This window comes from Myotis myotis, unplaced genomic scaffold (genome assembly GCF_014108235.1).
Source record: "Myotis myotis isolate mMyoMyo1 unplaced genomic scaffold, mMyoMyo1.p scaffold_m19_p_11, whole genome shotgun sequence".
Classification (NCBI taxonomy): domain Eukaryota; kingdom Metazoa; phylum Chordata; class Mammalia; order Chiroptera; family Vespertilionidae; genus Myotis; species Myotis myotis.
The window spans coordinates 3,395,769-3,412,520 of NW_023416315.1; the positions used below are offsets into that span (position 1 = coordinate 3,395,769).

Below are 16,752 nucleotides of genomic sequence, written 5' to 3' on the forward strand. Positions count from 1 at the left end.
AGAAGGTGCCTGTGTGGTGCCGACACGCAGGCCTTTTCTGAAATATCACTTACAGCTTTTTGATTGTCACGAGCGCTGAGAAAAGCCGTGCGTTGTGACCCAGTTTGGTGTCGGCCATATTCCTCACAAACAGCTTATTGCTGGGACGCATTAGTAGTTTACCCTGGTTCTCCCACGGCTTAAACAGGATCAGGTTGGCTTGTCACAGTCTCTCCTCCCGTCCACACAAGCAGTCACACCGCCCCGTGGGCGCCATTACCGCCTTCATTAACCCCGCCGCCTGCTGCAACGAATGGATTTCCATGTGCGTCCGGGGCCGCTGCTGCTGACAGTTCAGATTATCCGGACCAGAGGGGCGCGTCCGTCCTGCCCGGCGTGGGAGTGCCAGGGTTAGGGACAGACCTCGCCCGCTGCCACGCGGACTTCGCGAGCGCTGTGCGGACACCGTGCCTGGTCCCGTGCTGACAGCGAAGGGGGACGGCTGGCCCATTATCGGTCCCCCTTGTCTTTCGTCCCTCGAGGCTGCCTCAGGTCTTTATTTTCACAAAACAGATTCCGACGCAGGACCTACTGATGAGGCCAGCGGTGCAGTGCCCCTTGGCCGAGGGGTTCCAAATGCTCGTCTCCCCGCGGTGGGCGCCTGATGAAGGGGTGTGCGGACAGTGGCCACTCGCCTCCCTCTGTGGGCGCAGCCGTGGGTCCCTGGCCCCGTGACAGGTCACAGAACCCTCAGGTGCGGTTCCCAGCGGGGTGCCACGGCTCGGGGACGCACTCCAGGCAGCAGGAGGGAGCTGGGTGCCCGGGGCCAGAGCAGGGAAAGCTCAGCGTGCGCCGTGCGTGGTATTGTGGGGACCGTCCTGCTGGGTGAGCGGTGCCCGTGGCAAGTGGTCAGGTGGAAATGCCAGCCCAGCGCCCTTATTTTTAAACGAGTAGAGAGACGGCCGAAAGGAACACCGCGACCCCCCCCAGCAGGTCAGCGCTGTGGTCCGATTCCGTGGGAAGGGGGTTGTCCAGGCAGAAAGAGAAAGGGCCAGGGGACGCAGGGGACACTCAGTCTCGTGGTGCTGGAGGTGGAGGGCCGCTCGGACTGGTGTGTGGAGCGCGGTGGGAAACATTCATGCGTGTAAGTGAAGTGTTTCTCTGCCTCCTGGCTTTGTCATCTGAATCAGGGGTGGGGAACTCTCTTCTGCCAAGGCCATTTGGATATTTATAACGTCATTCTCGGGCCACACAAAATGACCAGCTTACACATTAGCCTGCTCCATGGGGTCGAACGTTGGATGAACTCTCCCCACATGCCTTGGCAGGGCCAGACCACATGATTTCGGGGGCCAGACGTTCCCCGCCCCTGGTCTAGATGCTGAATTCTGGGTCCAAATCGTCGGGAAGGGGGCCCTCAGAACGGCCTTGGGCATCAGCTCCCGCCTCTGTGCACCCTCTGGCGTCCGTTTGTGCCCACATGGCAAGACGTGGTGGCCGCCGTCTCCCCTCCTCGCGTGGCCTCCACCCGAGGTCTCGCTGGTGGTGGTGGCCCTTTGAGACTCTGCTTTGCGTTCACCCAGGATAGACTCCGGGTCATCAGCCCCACAGCCTCTGCCGAGCTGGCGGGAGTGGGGGCCTGTTCTTAGCTGCCTCCACGGCTCTCTCACGGGGACAGAGACCTGGGGAGGTAGGGGTCACGGAATTCACACCCAGCTTTCCTGGTTGCCGTTCCCACTGGACTGTGTTGCTGATGCAGGCCCTCCCGGAGTACCTGTGAGCCAGGAGGTCACGGTTCGATTCCCGGTCAGGGCACATGCCCGGGTTGCAGGCTCGATCCCCAGTAGGGGGCGTGCAGGAGGCAGCCGATCAATGATTCTCATCACTGATGTTTCTATCTCTCTCTCCCTCTCCCTTTCTCTTTGAAATCGATGAAAAAGTAAAAATAATTAAAAATAATTATAGTTACTAATAAAAGAAGAAGCAACCGTATCTTCTTACGCTCACATTTGCCGCAGTGTGACTTCCAGGGAGGCTTAGCGGTTTCAGCTCCCAGGCCTGCTCTTGGTGAAGTGGGATTATATAAATCCCCTCACTCCTTCCATTTAAATTTCATATGGGGAGGTTATTTTGGGGAGTTTGAGGTTCCCTCCCCAAAATGAAATGCTCTGTGCTGCCTGGAATCTCTCTCTTTCTAATCTGGTCCTCTGGGCACCGGTTACTCCCCTCTGGGCTGCCGGGAATGCGGGGAATGCCGGAGGCACCGCTTTGTGAATACGCCCCGAATGGCACCGCTTTGTGAATACGCCCCGAAGGCATTCGCACTGTCGGATGGAATTCCTGGACAGACTGAGTCACCTCCCGTGATGCTCAGAAAAATAAAAACAAGTGCAAAATCTCATTCACACTGCACAGCGGCCGGGGGGGGGGGGGCTTGTCCCTAATTACCATCTTGTGAAACGAAGTGGCTGGTTTGGGCAGAGCTGCTGTCTGCTTTTGGAGATATTTTGGAAAACGTATCTGATTTGTTTGGCAAGTTTCATTGTGTAAGAGGGGAGAGGATAAATATTTACAAAGATTTGTAACCCTGGTCAAGCACAGCCATGTTTAATCTCGGTTTAAAAAAAGAGGTGTGTTGTGGGGGGCAGCTTTTAAGCAGTGTAGCATTTGCTAAGGAAGAACTCAGCTGTCCATGGTGGTGGACAGCACCTGGGAGCGCCGTTCGCTGGGATCCACAGCGAGGAGGGAGCCCAGGAAGCACCCGCTGCGTTGGTTCATGAACGGGGAAGTGTGTGTGTGTGTGGGGGGGGGGGGCGGGGGGGCAGGGGGACACGGTCCCAGGGAACGTGGTGCCTGAGAAACCCCGTGGGAGGGTTTGAAAGTTTATCCATAACAGACGAGTGCCGAGCTGGTCATGCTCATCTTTACCGGCTGCGCTGACCGGGCTGGTGCAGTGGCAGGAGTTTTGCCTTAACTTTCCATTAACATCTCAGAGATAAACTGGCAGCATCCCCCCCCCCCCGCCCCCCAAATATCTTTTACTTTAGAAATAGCCCCTGAGGGGAAGCAGAAAGGCTTCGGAGGGAATTTATGAAGTGGGAGTTACGGGCTAGAGTCCAGTGGTCGGCAAACTCATTAGTCCACAGAGCCAAATATCAACAGGACAACGACTGAAATTTCTTTTGAGAGCCAAGTTTTTTAAACTTAAACTATATAGGTGGGTACACTGTTATTAACTTATTAGGGTCCTCCTAAGGCTTAGGAAGAGCCACACTCAAGGGGACAAAGAGCCGCATGTGGCTCGCGAGCCACAGTTTGCCAACCACGGGGCTAGACGAATTTCTTGCAAAGTGTGAGCCACGTGACCCCAGGTTTGCAAATACCACGTGGCTAGTCACGATGTGATCATTCCCATGGGGCCCTGCTCTGCCTCACACTGTGCAGAGCCTGAGGCAGGGCTGGGCGGGGCTCCTTCCCGGCCCCACGGCTCCGTGGGTCACAGAGCTACTGCGTCTGCCTGGGGGATCAGGGGTGGGGGGTGGGGAGTGGGGTGGAAAGAGAGATGAGCCTCATGTGACCGTGTTCCCCTGGGGAACAGGGAAGGATGGAAGACTAGCGAGATGTACCCCTAATTAGACAGTCTGTGCTGGGGGCACTGAGCAGACGGGCCGCCTGGTCCTGGCGGTTGAGGTGTGGGGCCTCCGTGGGCCTGCGTTTCCCGGTGACCAGGGCGAGAAGTGGGTGTTGGAAGGAGTTGGCCTGATCACACCTGCCATGTGTCCCCGCCTCCCCCTGGGCGTGCCCCCTGTCCTGGGACCCCCCCCCCCCCCGTCCTTCACTTTCATTGCATGTGAAACTGTTATTTCAGCCGCTTCATTGATTACGTGGGCTCTTCGGAGGGAGCCTGAGGACCCAGTCATCGATTCTAAGTTACCGTCTTTATGAGATGTCTAAACCGTCAGCCTCCTGTAAGAAGGAGTGTCTGGGAGTTACTGGGAGTGACCTGCGAAGTGTGCACAGGTCAGGCACGTGGGTACTAGGTCGTTCATGATGCCGGTCCCACCGTGACGCTGTGAGTTAGTGCTTGTCCCACGTGTCCTGACGTGGCTGTTTTCACCGTCGAGTGGACTCTGGGTTATGGTTTCTGCCCCGTGTTCTGGTTTCTGCTGTTGTTTGTTTACAGATCGCCAAGGGGCTTCAAACTCATCTAAAATCCCGCTGCCTGGGCACGTTGCTGCCTGTGACAGACCCGCGGGCTTCCACAGCAGGGCCGTCCTTTATGGGGGGCCTGGGGGTGTATCCGCATCTCCCTGTCCGAGACGGCATGCTCACGTTCACTCCCAAAATGTTGGTCTTTTAAGAGCCAAGCACTGAAAGCACTGGCTGTCATTTTCTTTGGATGTGAGCGGCGGGTGGATTTCAGCACACATGGTCGGCAACAGCCGTCTCCCGTCTTTCCTGTGCTGGGTGCAGCTTTGTTATCCCTCCCATGCCGCCTCCTTCCTGAGTCAGCGTTGATGTCCCTCGGAGAGTCACTGTGCGCATCTCACCAAAATTCCCTCGAGGCGCCTGGGCTGGACTGAGCTACGCACACTTTCTCTCTGCTTCCCCCCCCCCCCCCCCCCCAGGCCCATCCCACCTGCAAAAGGTTTCAGAAACCAGTTCTTCAGTAACCAGCAGGTGGTACTAAGGGATGCCCCTCACCCACCCATTCCAAATGCAGTGCTGGCCCGGGTGTGTGGGCCTGGGATGGTGCCGGCCCAGGTTTTGGGCATGGGCATATTTATTCCCGCGGGAGGGCTCCAGTCATTACCAACTAAAACGCCCCCATTGGTCACTCCACGGAGACTGTGGCAAGGTCCTGGGGACATAGTGAGCCAAAGGACACAGTGCCTGCTCTTGGGGAGCTCAGAGTCTGAGGGCAAGGCACCTCCTTCCATCACTGTAGCTTAATAACAAGTAAGACATGCATTCCTCACTTATCATGGAACATCTATTTATTGAGTAACCACCGTGGGGTAGGCGCCTGGATGGGGAGGGAGTGTAGCGGAGAGCATGCAGGCCCGGTCCTTTAGTACATTCCACACCCTTGACATTCATCTTGATTCGACCGAGAAGTTGGCAAACTTCAAGACAGACTCTTCAAAAATACATACCATTAAAGCAGGACAGTGGGTCCTCGCACAAAGTGCACCTCCCGTCCACAGCCAGGTCTGCTCCGTCCCCGGTAGCGGAGAGCAGTGTCGCTCCCCACCCGCCCGTGAGCATCTTCATCTCTTCCTCCGTTTCTTGCAGTGATTGCCAGCTTCCGAGGCACCGTCCCCTACGGCCTGTCGCTGGAGATTGGAGACACGGTTCAGATCCTGGAGAAGTGCGATGGTAAGCGGGCCGCTGCGGCCGAGGTGGTGCCAACAGGCCCTCCCTCCACAGTTCATGAAGTTCATACGCCCGTCCACCCCTCTGTTCGTCTGGATTTTCCCAGGAGTCACTGTGATCCATTTCTGACAAGACTTGTGTCTTGCCTTCAGCTCTTGGCGGATGAGAAATCATCGTTTGGTATTTTCAAGCTGATGCTATTTCTCCCTAATCTTGTTTCCTTATAGTCACTGGATGCCGAAAGAGAAAGCAACCGAGACTCCTGTGTTGGTGGGAGTCCATGGCACACTCGAAGGCCTGCCTTAGACTCTCCAGGGACGGGTCGATTCCCCAGGACAGAAATCCTTCCCGGGGTGGGGTGACCAGCGCCTCGGGGAGGGCCCCCACCCCGGGGGGGACTCTGTTCTCAAGCTGCAAGCTTGTCCCCCCTCCCGCCCTCCACATTTGGACTAAAGTTACTTGATGCACTTGGAACGCTAGTGGGATATATTATATGAAATTGTATGATGATGATTAATTTATGTAGCAGGTAACATTAAGTCAAGATACCCAATACATCTCAAGTAAAGTTTCCATTCCTGCTGTGCAAAGCATCCTTCAACTTTAGTCCCCGAAAAGATCCCGGATGAAGGGACTATTCTTTGCTAATAGAATGAACACATTTTAAAGTCCCATCAGTTTATCCCAAAATATTTATTTTCCTCCAAGCCTGTTGTCCTTATTAGGAATCTACAATATGCTGATGTTCTATCATAGGAGAGTTCACTATTGATTAAATTGTGTTCCCCCAAACAGCTATCACATTCGGTTGGAGCCTGGCGTTAGGTGGGGGGGGGTGCATGGACATGTATGCTGTCTACTGAAATTGAAACCTTAAAAGAGGTCATGTTTTCTGAGTCATCGCCAGATGCATTTGTCTGTGTCCACTTTGCATGCAGATCAGTACAAAGTTTGCTTTGGTTTGGCGCATGAAGATGGACTCCCAGCCAACGGGCTGTTTGTAATCTAACACCTCTCTGTGCAGTATCATTGGACAGACCTCTCTCTGACTCTTCTGCAAGTCTCCAAGTTTGGTTTCCGTGAGAATAATTATTTAAGAATGGGTGTGTTTCTTGGATATGTCTTTAAGGGCTTTAATAAGCCCTAAGATATAGAAATTTCTGATTTTCTATTCATCCTGCTTTCTTTGGACTTTAAAACTGTCAGGCAGGACATTTTTACAGTATATCCTTAAAAAAAAAAAAGAACTTATGAGGAGCAAATGTATTTAAACACAAAGCTCAAGTATTCTTTTTGAAAATTCAATTAATCACAAAAATTCCATTCAGGAGAACATTTTTTGCATGGTAAAATAATTTCCTACCAGTAAACAAAGTGTTTTGTATCCTTGAAACTGTAAGTTGAAAATATTGTATTGATAGGGGCCTATATATTATATATATATATATATATATATATATATATATATATATATATATACCTCCTATATAATAAAAGGCTAATATGCAAATCAACTGAACAGCAGAACGACTGGTTGCTATGACATGCACTGACCACCAGGGGGCAGATGCTCAATGCTGGAGCTGCCCCCTGGTGATCAGTGAGCTCAACCAGGAACTCATAGCTGGCAAGCGCAGCAGTGGTGGTGGGAGCCTCTCCCGCCTCCGCGGCACCACTAAGGATGTCGAACTGACGGCTGAGCAGGCCTAAGCCATCAGTCAGACATCCCTGAGGGCTCCCAGACTGTAAGAGGGCACAGGCTAGGCTGAGGGACTCCCCCACCCCCCAGTGCATGAATTTCATGCACCGGGCCTCTAGTGTATGTATGTATGTATATATATGTATATGTATATGTGTGTGTGTATATATATATATATACATATATATATATATATATTATATCCTGTACTCATTTTATATAACAAAGGTATATTCCCCTGTAAGGGGGGTGGGCTGTGTAATGGATCAGCGGGTAGCAGGTGAGGTGACAGGCCGCCTGCAGAATGGAAGTGATGGTGAGCTGGGGCTGGACACTGAGCTGGTGAAAGAGTGGCCACGCATCCTCTTAGTGGGTGAGCCTGGCTTCACTCTGACTATTTTTCCCCAGTTCTTTTCGTGTGGGTGTCAGGGCACAGCTTAGTGGTGAGACAGTCCTGTCCTTTGCAGAAGTATTTCCAGCGCCCCTGGCCCCACACACAGTGACGCAGAATCACTGACTGGGCCCCCTGTGCTGGGCTCACCCATCTGGTGCTGTAAGGCTGACTCTACCCCAGGCCGTGGCTGAGGACCTGCCAGCTCTCCGGGGCACCGTGGGGGCCGCGTTGCCGGGCAGACAGAGTTTGGAAATCTGTTCATTCTTGTGCAGATCCTGGATTCCCTGAGACAGCAAAGAACAGATTGACTTGTAACATTGCTTTTTAAAAAAGTATCCCAGTGATTTCTTTAAATGTGACTCTGATTATTTCTCCACAGGCTGGTACAGAGGATTTGCCTTAAAAAACCCAAATATCAAGGTAAAAAAATTATTCCTTCTAACCACAATTACGGGATTTAAAAAACCAGTTATTTTGTTTCATTATCCGATGGAAATTGCAGTTGGGGCTCTGCGTTGAAATGCCGCATGGCAAGACAGATTTTCATAAACTGGAAATTCCTTTGAAGTCGGATTAGAGTTAAACTGCGCTACTCAGGTGCTAATCCCGTGTAACGCCGGCGGTGTGTCCCGTGAAGACCTTAATACGCTCATTAGATAGAAACAAAATCTTCTTGAAATGTGTTTCGCAGAGGGCGAAATTAAAATTCTGGGGGGAAGCACAGATGCCAAAAGAAGTATTAACGCGAGGTATTTATTGTTAGGTTTTCTGCAGTCTCGTTTGTAGAGTGTTGGCTGGGGAGACTGCTTTATGCGGCCGTGTGTTAGGAGTTCTTCTGGGTTTCCACGGGGAACCAGGAAGCCAAGGGCTCATCTCTCTACCACTCCAGACGGAAATGAGACGCATTTATCTGTTTGCAGAAATCTTCAGGAATTGTAGTCGGAAGTGATGATTTTTATTTCACCTTTCATTAGTGCAGTTACGATTTTTTAAACATATTTTTATTGATTTTAGAGAGGAAGGGAGGTGGGGGGGGGAGTAGAAGCATCAATGATGAGAGAATCATGGGTCGGCTGCCTCCTGCACGCCCTGTACTGGGGATGGAGCCTGCGACCCGGGCATGTGCCCTGACCGGGAATCAAACCATGACCTCCTGGTTCATAGGTCGATGCTCAACCACTGAGCCACGCTGGCCAGTCCAGTTTATGATTTTGACACTAATCCTGACCCATATCTATATTTTTCCTCTTTATTCTAATCTCCCCAGCTTTCACCCATACTTCCTCGTTCTCTAGCATTTTTATTTTATTTTATATCTCATGTTCCTTTTGTTGTTGTTGAATTCTGGCTTTATTAGGACTATAGATAAGAAATTGTGTAATTTCTCCGTTGCCCGTCTTTCTGCCTTTTAACCTTTTTCTGTACGATGCAACATGGTTTAATTCCTTTGTTTTGTTTACTTTAGGCCATTCTAAAGGAGAGACTGAGGGGCCATAGAGTATACAGATTTAATTTTTTAAGACTTAGCCTCATTGCAAGTTATTTTTGGACATCTGCTGCTCACATGCAAATGTAGCTTCCTTATTTAATTATCCGTTTAGAACTTGTTTGTGGAAAATAATTTATTTGGCTTCTGTTATTTCTGTCATTCTTCTAATCTCAGATTCGGACTTTTTCCTTATTCATTATAATTTCTCTGTTAATCTTACTGTACTGAGGCAAGTTTAAATTTTGAAGGAAAAATAAAGTATTTTTTAAGCCTGTTTACCTCTTTCCTACTGTTGTATGTATAGAATTTGGTTATTAAGTTTTATGGGATCCTTGGATCCACAGTGGTGATAATGTATTCAAATGACATTTGCTTTCCTAAATATTTAATTGAATTTGTCATTTGATTATACATCAACAAAATCATTCCGAGGATATTGTCATTTAATGGACAATAAAATTGATGCACATTTTTAAAATGTTGTTCCTTTCAGTTTCCCATTGAGAACAAAGGAACAACGGGCCTGTCCTGTCATTGCCTACAATGACAGCTCTGAGCGGCGGGGCTCCCGGTGGCTAATTTGGTGCCACCGCCGCGGCAGCGGGTGATTCATGCCGCTGTTTGCATCGGGGTCTCCCGGAGCACTGACTGCCCACGTGGCCTCCCAATTCAAGTCGCTGCTTTCGTGGATATTGTTAAATACACACACGGGCGTTTGGAGAGAAGAAAAAGAACATCCCAAACAAACCACAGCACCAAAAGCAGCCTTTTTGTCAAACCATGCCATATTTTTATAAAATTCAATAGAACATGCTTCCTAGGCAGGATTCCCAAATTTTTAAAAAAATTTCTCTTATGAAGTATTTTTTTGAGTGAGCTTTAATTTTTTGGTTATGTTTGTTTTAGAGAAGTGTAACTTTGTACCCTGGTGGGGGGTAGAAAAGGAGTGGACCTGAGGAATGAATGGATCCAGCCTCTCAGATGGGGTGGCGATGTGGTGTCTTCCCCCCCAGCCCCCCACCCCCGTCCACGTTGCTGTGGTTGTAGGCTGTGCGTTACCGTGTGACTGTGAAACCACCCGACCTCACAGACGGCTCGCACCCTCCCTCACCTTCGTGTTTCTCTTCCAGGGCATCTTCCCTTCCAGCTACGTTCACTTGAAACATGCCGGTGTGAAGAACAAAGGGTGAGCCATGAGTTTTGTTCATAGCCGCAGGGCTTTCCCAGAACCGTCCTCATTCCGAGGTCGGACAGGCGGGAAGGCGCAGTCTTCGTGGTGACCAGTGAACGGCAGAAGACGGTGCCGCTGCCCGTGCCGTGCGATGAAGAGGGACAGCGCCCGGGCAGTGGGTGGGGAGCGTGAAGGAGCCCGTGTGTGTGTGTGTGTATGTGTGTGTGTGTGTGTGTGCGTGTGCGTGCGCACGCGCGAGCATGCGGGACGGGGTGGGCTCTCGGGCACAGCGAGGGCCTCTTGTCCAAGGTCGCGGCAGCAGCAGGGCTGGGCCTGCTGGTTTCCTGCTGTGCAGGGAAGCGTGGTGGTCAGGCCACTGGATGCTGAGTCATGTCTCAAGCCTCAGGAATGTCCTAGGTTCACCACCGAGTGCGAGCAGCTAAGTCTGTCTTTCTGATCAGAGATAATACCCTGTCCTCGTGTGACTGCTTCACAAAGCCCTTATTACACTTCAGAGAACACGATTTCTGGGCTATTTCTTTTCAGTCGAGTTCATCGGCTACCTAGGGCTTTTCATGCATTTAAAACGTTTCTCCAGTCCCTCTTTAGAAGGACCCGAGGCAGCTACCCAGGCCCCCGATCAGTCAGATAAAGTACCACAGGATTAACCTGGAGGACGTGCTCACTGAAGCGGTTAACGTGAGCAGATCCACATAAGTGGCCATGGATTTGGACCCAAACATTAGCTGTCAGTGTCACAAGGAATATGCGTTGCCTCATTGGGAATATTTTTTATTTTATGACAAAAGAAAGAATACAGGTTCAGCCATGAAAATGACATTTTTCCTCCTAAAGCAAAAAACCCCCCAGCAATTTCTTTGCATCATGAAAGCACATTTGGGAGTGTAGTAAATGATACCCTCAAACTTGAGGTTTACCAAAGGAATTCCAAGGATGCTATTGGAATGGACGATTCTTACACACAACACACTCTCTGTGAAGGTAGGGTGTTCAGTCTTAGTGCGGTGAAATGCCTTCTGCACATGGCTGAGTGTCCCTCTATAGATAAAACTTAAAGACTAGGATTTGCTTCTACTCTATATCTTAGCTACTTTAAGCAAGATGATTACTAGTAGCAATAGTAGTAATCACTGCAAACAGTAGTTGAGAACTATCATTATTCCAGTGCTAATAGTTGCCACTCCTCCTTCTCTTGTAATTAAGCTGTGTCCTTCAGAAATGCCGGGTAGCCACGATCCACCAGAATGAATCGACAGAGTCATCGGTCCTGTGGGAGTTCCCCTGCCTGGCGAGGTTGGGTGCTGCCCAGCACTCACACAGCCAGGGGACCATCCAGCTTACTCTCTCTTCTGCCCTGGCTGCCCCACATCTGGGCGGGGCAGTGTGCAAACCCCAAGGTCTCTGCCTGGTCCCAGACAGTGCCCACCATGGCAGACCTGTGAGGACAGGCCTCTGTGCGACCTTTGTCCCAGACCCCCCCCTGACTCCCTCAGTTGTCCAGAGCTAAGGGAAGGACCCCAGCCCTGTCTCCCCCTCTGAAGGAGGGATAGAAAGGAGAGATGCCAGCAAAGACAATGACTGTCGCCTCGTGGGAGTCCTACTTCTCGAAGCAGAGTTGGGTGGAACATCATTTTCATTCCAACATGTGCCCTCTTTTCCTTATTATTATTTGTTTTGGTCCTGGTTTGTCGCTGTCTCATATATGGCCCTGTTCCCTGAGCCCTGAGAAGATTACATGTATGTAAAGGGGACTTGAATTTGGGTTCAGTTCAAGACTTGGCTGGTGGTGGGTTTTCCCCCCGACATAGGCAGGATGGGCATTATTCAGGACAACGTGGAGGCAGAACTGACATTTATTTTCTAAAACACAACCTAGGGATTGAAACCCTAGATTCTGGGACTGGTAACAGGAAGCAAAAGTTGAGCCTGAACACATTGCAGAACCAGTCTTCCCAGGTGACTGCTTTCCCAGAGAGGGGCCTCCTGGGGTTTTAATGTCACCTGTCCCATCCTCGGGGCCCAGCAGCCTAGACAGTACACCCCACAACAATCAAACAGGATGTAACCTCGGGGCAGCTACTCATGCAGGCCACTCGGATGTTGATTTCGGTGTAATTAACAGGAAACAGCTGCTTTTCCCAAAATGGCAATTTTGTGCTTCTTGACAATTTACATTTTGGTGGAACAAACCCAAATCAGCGTCCTGCAGACTGAATTGCCTTTACGTTCTTTCCCGGATTGCAGGACGGGCGGGGGTCCTTAAGCTGAATCCCAGTTTGTGAGCAGCGAGGCCACTCTGTCTGCTTCATGCCTGCGGGGTCAGGCCACTTTTGAAAGGTCAAGTAGGTTGTAGGTTTCCCTGGAGACCTGCTGCTCCCTCCTTCACCTCCCACCCAATCATTTTATCGTCTCTCTCTCTAAATGCCCATCGTGTGGATCGCAGCCGCACTTCAAAAACAGAACGCATGCCCCGCCTTGGAACATGTCACCTAGAGACTTGAGGACGGGCCCGTGTATGTCACAGGGCGTGTGCTATGGTTCACTTTGTTTCTAGTGGCAGGTCCCAGCCTCACCTGTCCAGCTGTGGGTACCCCCTGGCAGGGAGGGAACTGTGCACAGGGCTAGGATGTTAGCAGCAGCGTGACATGCGGAGGGAGGCTGTGCTGGTGAAGGAATCAAGGCGAGATTTCAGTTCCCGTACTCACTGCCAGGAGGACTTCACAGGAGACAGGTGTACATGGGACACAGCTCTGGAGCATGTGTGAGCCTCACGCTAAGAAGTCGCCGTCTCTTGCCCCTCTAGACCACATGGTTCTGTGTCTGATACGCTGTTACCTTCTATGTATGAGATGTTGTCCCTGGAAAAAACTCAAGTAAAGAAAACAAGCCCCGCTATATACTCTGAAGCATTCTTTTGAGAAGCAGTCGTAATGGCCACTTGGCCATTTTAACTTGCATAAAAATGGGAAGAATTTGAAAAAGAAACTTGAGGCAAAGAAAAAGGTTACTGTGTGTAGAGGGAACAAATGAAGTCTTCTGGTTTCCCCCCTCCTCTTTCTTTTTTAAAAAAAATATATTTTATTGATTTTTTACAGAGAGGAAGGGAAAGGGATAGAGAGTTAGAAACATCGATGGGAGAGAAACATCGATCAGCTGCCTCCTGCACACTCCCTACTGGGGATGTGCCCGCAACCAAGGTACATGCCCTTGACCAGAATCGAACCTGGGACCCCTCAGTCCGCAGGCCGACACTCTATCCACTGAGCCAAACCGGTCAGGGCCCCCCTCCTCTTTCTTATGCATCTCCCCAACGCAGGACCACCATCCTGGCCTTCCTAGATAGCGGGCTGAACCCTTTCCAAGCATAGTTTCTGATTTATAGAGAAGAAATAGGAAGACTGTAGGCCCCAGTCACAGGAGGGACAGTCTACAGTGCACATTCAAATATCTCTAACGGCTTGAGCCCTCAATAAGCTTTACTATGAACGATAACATTACTAAGAGTTACAACTAATCCTTGTCCCGGCCCCATGTACAAACGATGACAACGAGTGGGAGTGACATCAGGTGAGAGTAGGTTGGTGGCTGGTGTCCAGTTCCTATAACACGGAGTGAGTTTGGACTCGGCAGCCTCACGCCCTGGGCATCAGTGAGCCTGTTTCGCCCTCAGGGCCCTGTGTTGGGGCTCAGAAAGCAAAGCCACCTCCCGGTGTAGGTGAGCCTGGCGACCTCACGGCATGGGTCAGGGCTTCGGGCCGGAGAGGGCGGAGCCACAGCCCTGCGGTCCCGCTGTGGCCGGAGCAGAGCTCCTCTGGCATTACCCCTCTCTCGCCGCACTCCTCCGACTCCACCGGGAGCGCGGCTGGTCGCTCGGGCTGTAGCCCCGTAACCCGCGTGGCCTGCCTCACGCCAGCTTAGCATTTGATCCTGGTCACCGTCTGCAGAACCAGAAGCGCCAGGCGGCTTCCTGCCCTGGTTTCACTTTAATGTTCTCCAGAGAAAACACTTGTCCGTGACGCTTGCCTGTGTGCTGTGTTTTTCTCTTTTAACGTCACAGACAGTTTGAGATGGTCATTCCCACCGAAGACTCCGTTATCACAGAAATGACCTCGACATTGCGAGACTGGGGCACCATGTGGAAGCAGCTGTATGTGGTAGGTGGCGTTCCCGGGCAGCGTTTTTGGGTCAGGGAGTTGTTTTAAGAAACATCTGAGCAAGGGGGAGCCTGGACTGGCATCTGGGCACCTGCTGTAAGTCCCCCCGGGAGTCAGGGGCCAGAGCGTAAGAAGACATCTTCTCGGGATCCGGAGAAGCAAGGTCGAGGTGACAGAACCCCAGGGCTCTGTGTTGGGCCACGGCAAGGGAAGCGCAGGTCTCCTTGGGAGGTGAAAAGAATATGTTGGGAAGAATCTAAAATTCAAGAATTATTTTACTTAAAACAGCATTGTGCATGACACCAGCATGGAAAATGAAACTATTCGACCTGCTCAAATTAATGCCTCCTAAGTACTCAACAGGAGACTTATAAAAACGACAGTGGAAGTGGTATCGGTTCATGGACCTAGACCCGCACGTTGCCTCTTCTGTGGGGAACAAAATTGAATTTCCTCTTGGTTTGGCCTTTCCCAGCGAGTTTTGCCTGGTTTTGAGGTTTCGAGCATCTGTTCTGGGGACAGACCAGATTGGCTTGGCCATCTGTGTGTTAAGCTGTAGGAGTCACCTCCTCGCGGCCTGGTATTCGGAGCGATGGAGACGGAATTACTGTCCAGTTTTCCTGGACACTGGACTGGGCGTCAGTTGTACTGGGAGCAAATACCAGTTTACCCTGGAGGTCCCAGCCGTGTGGCCTTGAGGCTGAGGCTGGCATGGCTGGGTTGGCCCTGTTGGGTCTCCTGCCCGGGTGTGAATTCCCGGGCGAATGCTTTGGTGTAAGGTCCCCAGGCTTGGGTGCAGGGACTGCTGTCCCTGCTGTTTTCGAACAGTTCAAGGCACCGAGCTTCCCTGAGGAAAGAGGTTTGAGGAGGGCAGTTGTGTCTCCTAAATCAGCGGTCGCCAGCCTTTCGGACCTCACGGACCACTGGTTGGCAACCGCTGTCCTAATCGTAGGCAGCACACAAGAGCTGCTCTCTGAGGGCCCTGAACGCCTACGCACGTGGCGAGTGCTTCCGAACCGCTAGCTGCTCCACGTGGTGACATCGGTGAGGCCCCATGATGTCCCTGAACATGTCACCTGACACTGGTCAGGGATACAGGCACGGAAAGCCTCAGGGGGACACGCAGCCTTCCGTCTGAGTGATGTGTGCAGGCCTTCGCGGGGGTGGACTGTCCTCCGGGGAGGTCTCCTTCTCAGGTCTGTCCGGAGACGGTCTGCCCAGGGCCCCGGGCTCAGGGCTGGGGACTAAGCCTAAACCTAGTCTGTCTGCTGCTCCAGTACTCGGACTGTGTCCATCGTAGATGAATAAAAACTTCCCCATCTCTCACAATTAAAATTTGCTGCACTTCTTTCATGGGTTTTACAAACGTTTTATGTATTGATTAATGAGAGAGAGAGAGAGACAGACAGACACAGAGAGAAGAGAGAGAGACAGAGGGAGAGAGAAACATCAATAGTTGCCTCCAGTACTGCCCTGACTGGGAATTGATCCTGCATCCTTTTGATGCATGGGACAACACTCTGACTGACTGAGTCACCCAGCCAGGAAACTGTTTGCTACCTCTCTGATGTAGTGCAGGCTGTGTCGATAGTGTGGGACAGAGCTGAGGAAAGGAGGATTTGAGGGGGAAAGGGAGGCAGAGGAGGCGGTGGGAGGCACCGTGGGACCCAGATGCAGCGTCTGTGCTGGGCAGTCTGGGAAGTGATGTCGGATTTCTGGGGAGGCAGCAGTGTCATCACACGGAGCGGGGGACGCGGGCACGAGGGCGGAGTCTGTTAGGAAGAATCTGTCCCCACAGAGGCGAGCACATAGGACATGCCTCCCTCCTCTGTGCCCCCGCCCCACCCGGCTCTGCCTGGCGACCCGACTGAGGCCACCGTTTGTGTGTTTCCCAGAGAAACGAGGGCGACCTGTTCCACCGGCTGTGGCACATCATGAACGAGGTGCTGGACCTGCGGCGCCAGGTGCTGGTGGGCCACCTGACGCACGACCGCATGAAGGACGTGAAGCGCCACATCACCGCCCGCCTCGACTGGGGCAACGAGTGAGTGCAGGCGGCGGGCGACACCGACCCGGGCTCAGCGAGGCGTGGGGCTCGCCCCGAACGCACTCTGTGGGGCTCTCCCGTTGTCCCCCTTGGGGATTGAGTACAAATGGTCCTGGAGGGAGCCCAGAGCCGCATCCCCAGGGCTGGGCTGGTGTGGGCACGGGCGCTGTTGGCTCGCTGCACCTGTGTGGCCGATGGTGCCTGAGCTCCCAGGCACGACCCCTGGCAGGTACATCAGCTGTGGCTTCTGCACCCACTGTGGCCTCAGCTGTGGCTTCTGCACCCACTGTGGCCTCAGCTGTGGCTTCTGCGTCCCCTGTGGCCTCAGCTGTGGCTTTTGCACCCACTGTGGCCTCAGCTGTGGCTTCTGCACCCACTGTGGCCTCAGCTGTGGCTTCTTCACCCGCTGTGGCTTCTTCACC

The 16,752-nt window shown here is 52.0% G+C and overlaps 1 protein-coding gene across 3 annotated transcripts in view; it reads left to right on the forward strand.

Moving 5' to 3' along the window:
* DOCK4 (dedicator of cytokinesis 4) overlaps nt 1-16,752 on the forward strand; it is a 198,877-nt gene that overhangs the window by 93,625 nt on the left and 88,500 nt on the right. For all 3 annotated transcript variants that reach the window (XM_036327289.1, XM_036327291.1, XM_036327290.1), the window contains exons 2-6: nt 5,275-5,358; nt 7,828-7,868; nt 10,068-10,123; nt 14,187-14,283; nt 16,179-16,327. In XM_036327289.1, the coding sequence (XP_036183182.1) occupies nt 5,275-5,358; nt 7,828-7,868; nt 10,068-10,123; nt 14,187-14,283; nt 16,179-16,327 (427 nt within the window). The remainder of the gene's footprint in view (nt 1-5,274; nt 5,359-7,827; nt 7,869-10,067; nt 10,124-14,186; nt 14,284-16,178; nt 16,328-16,752) is intronic.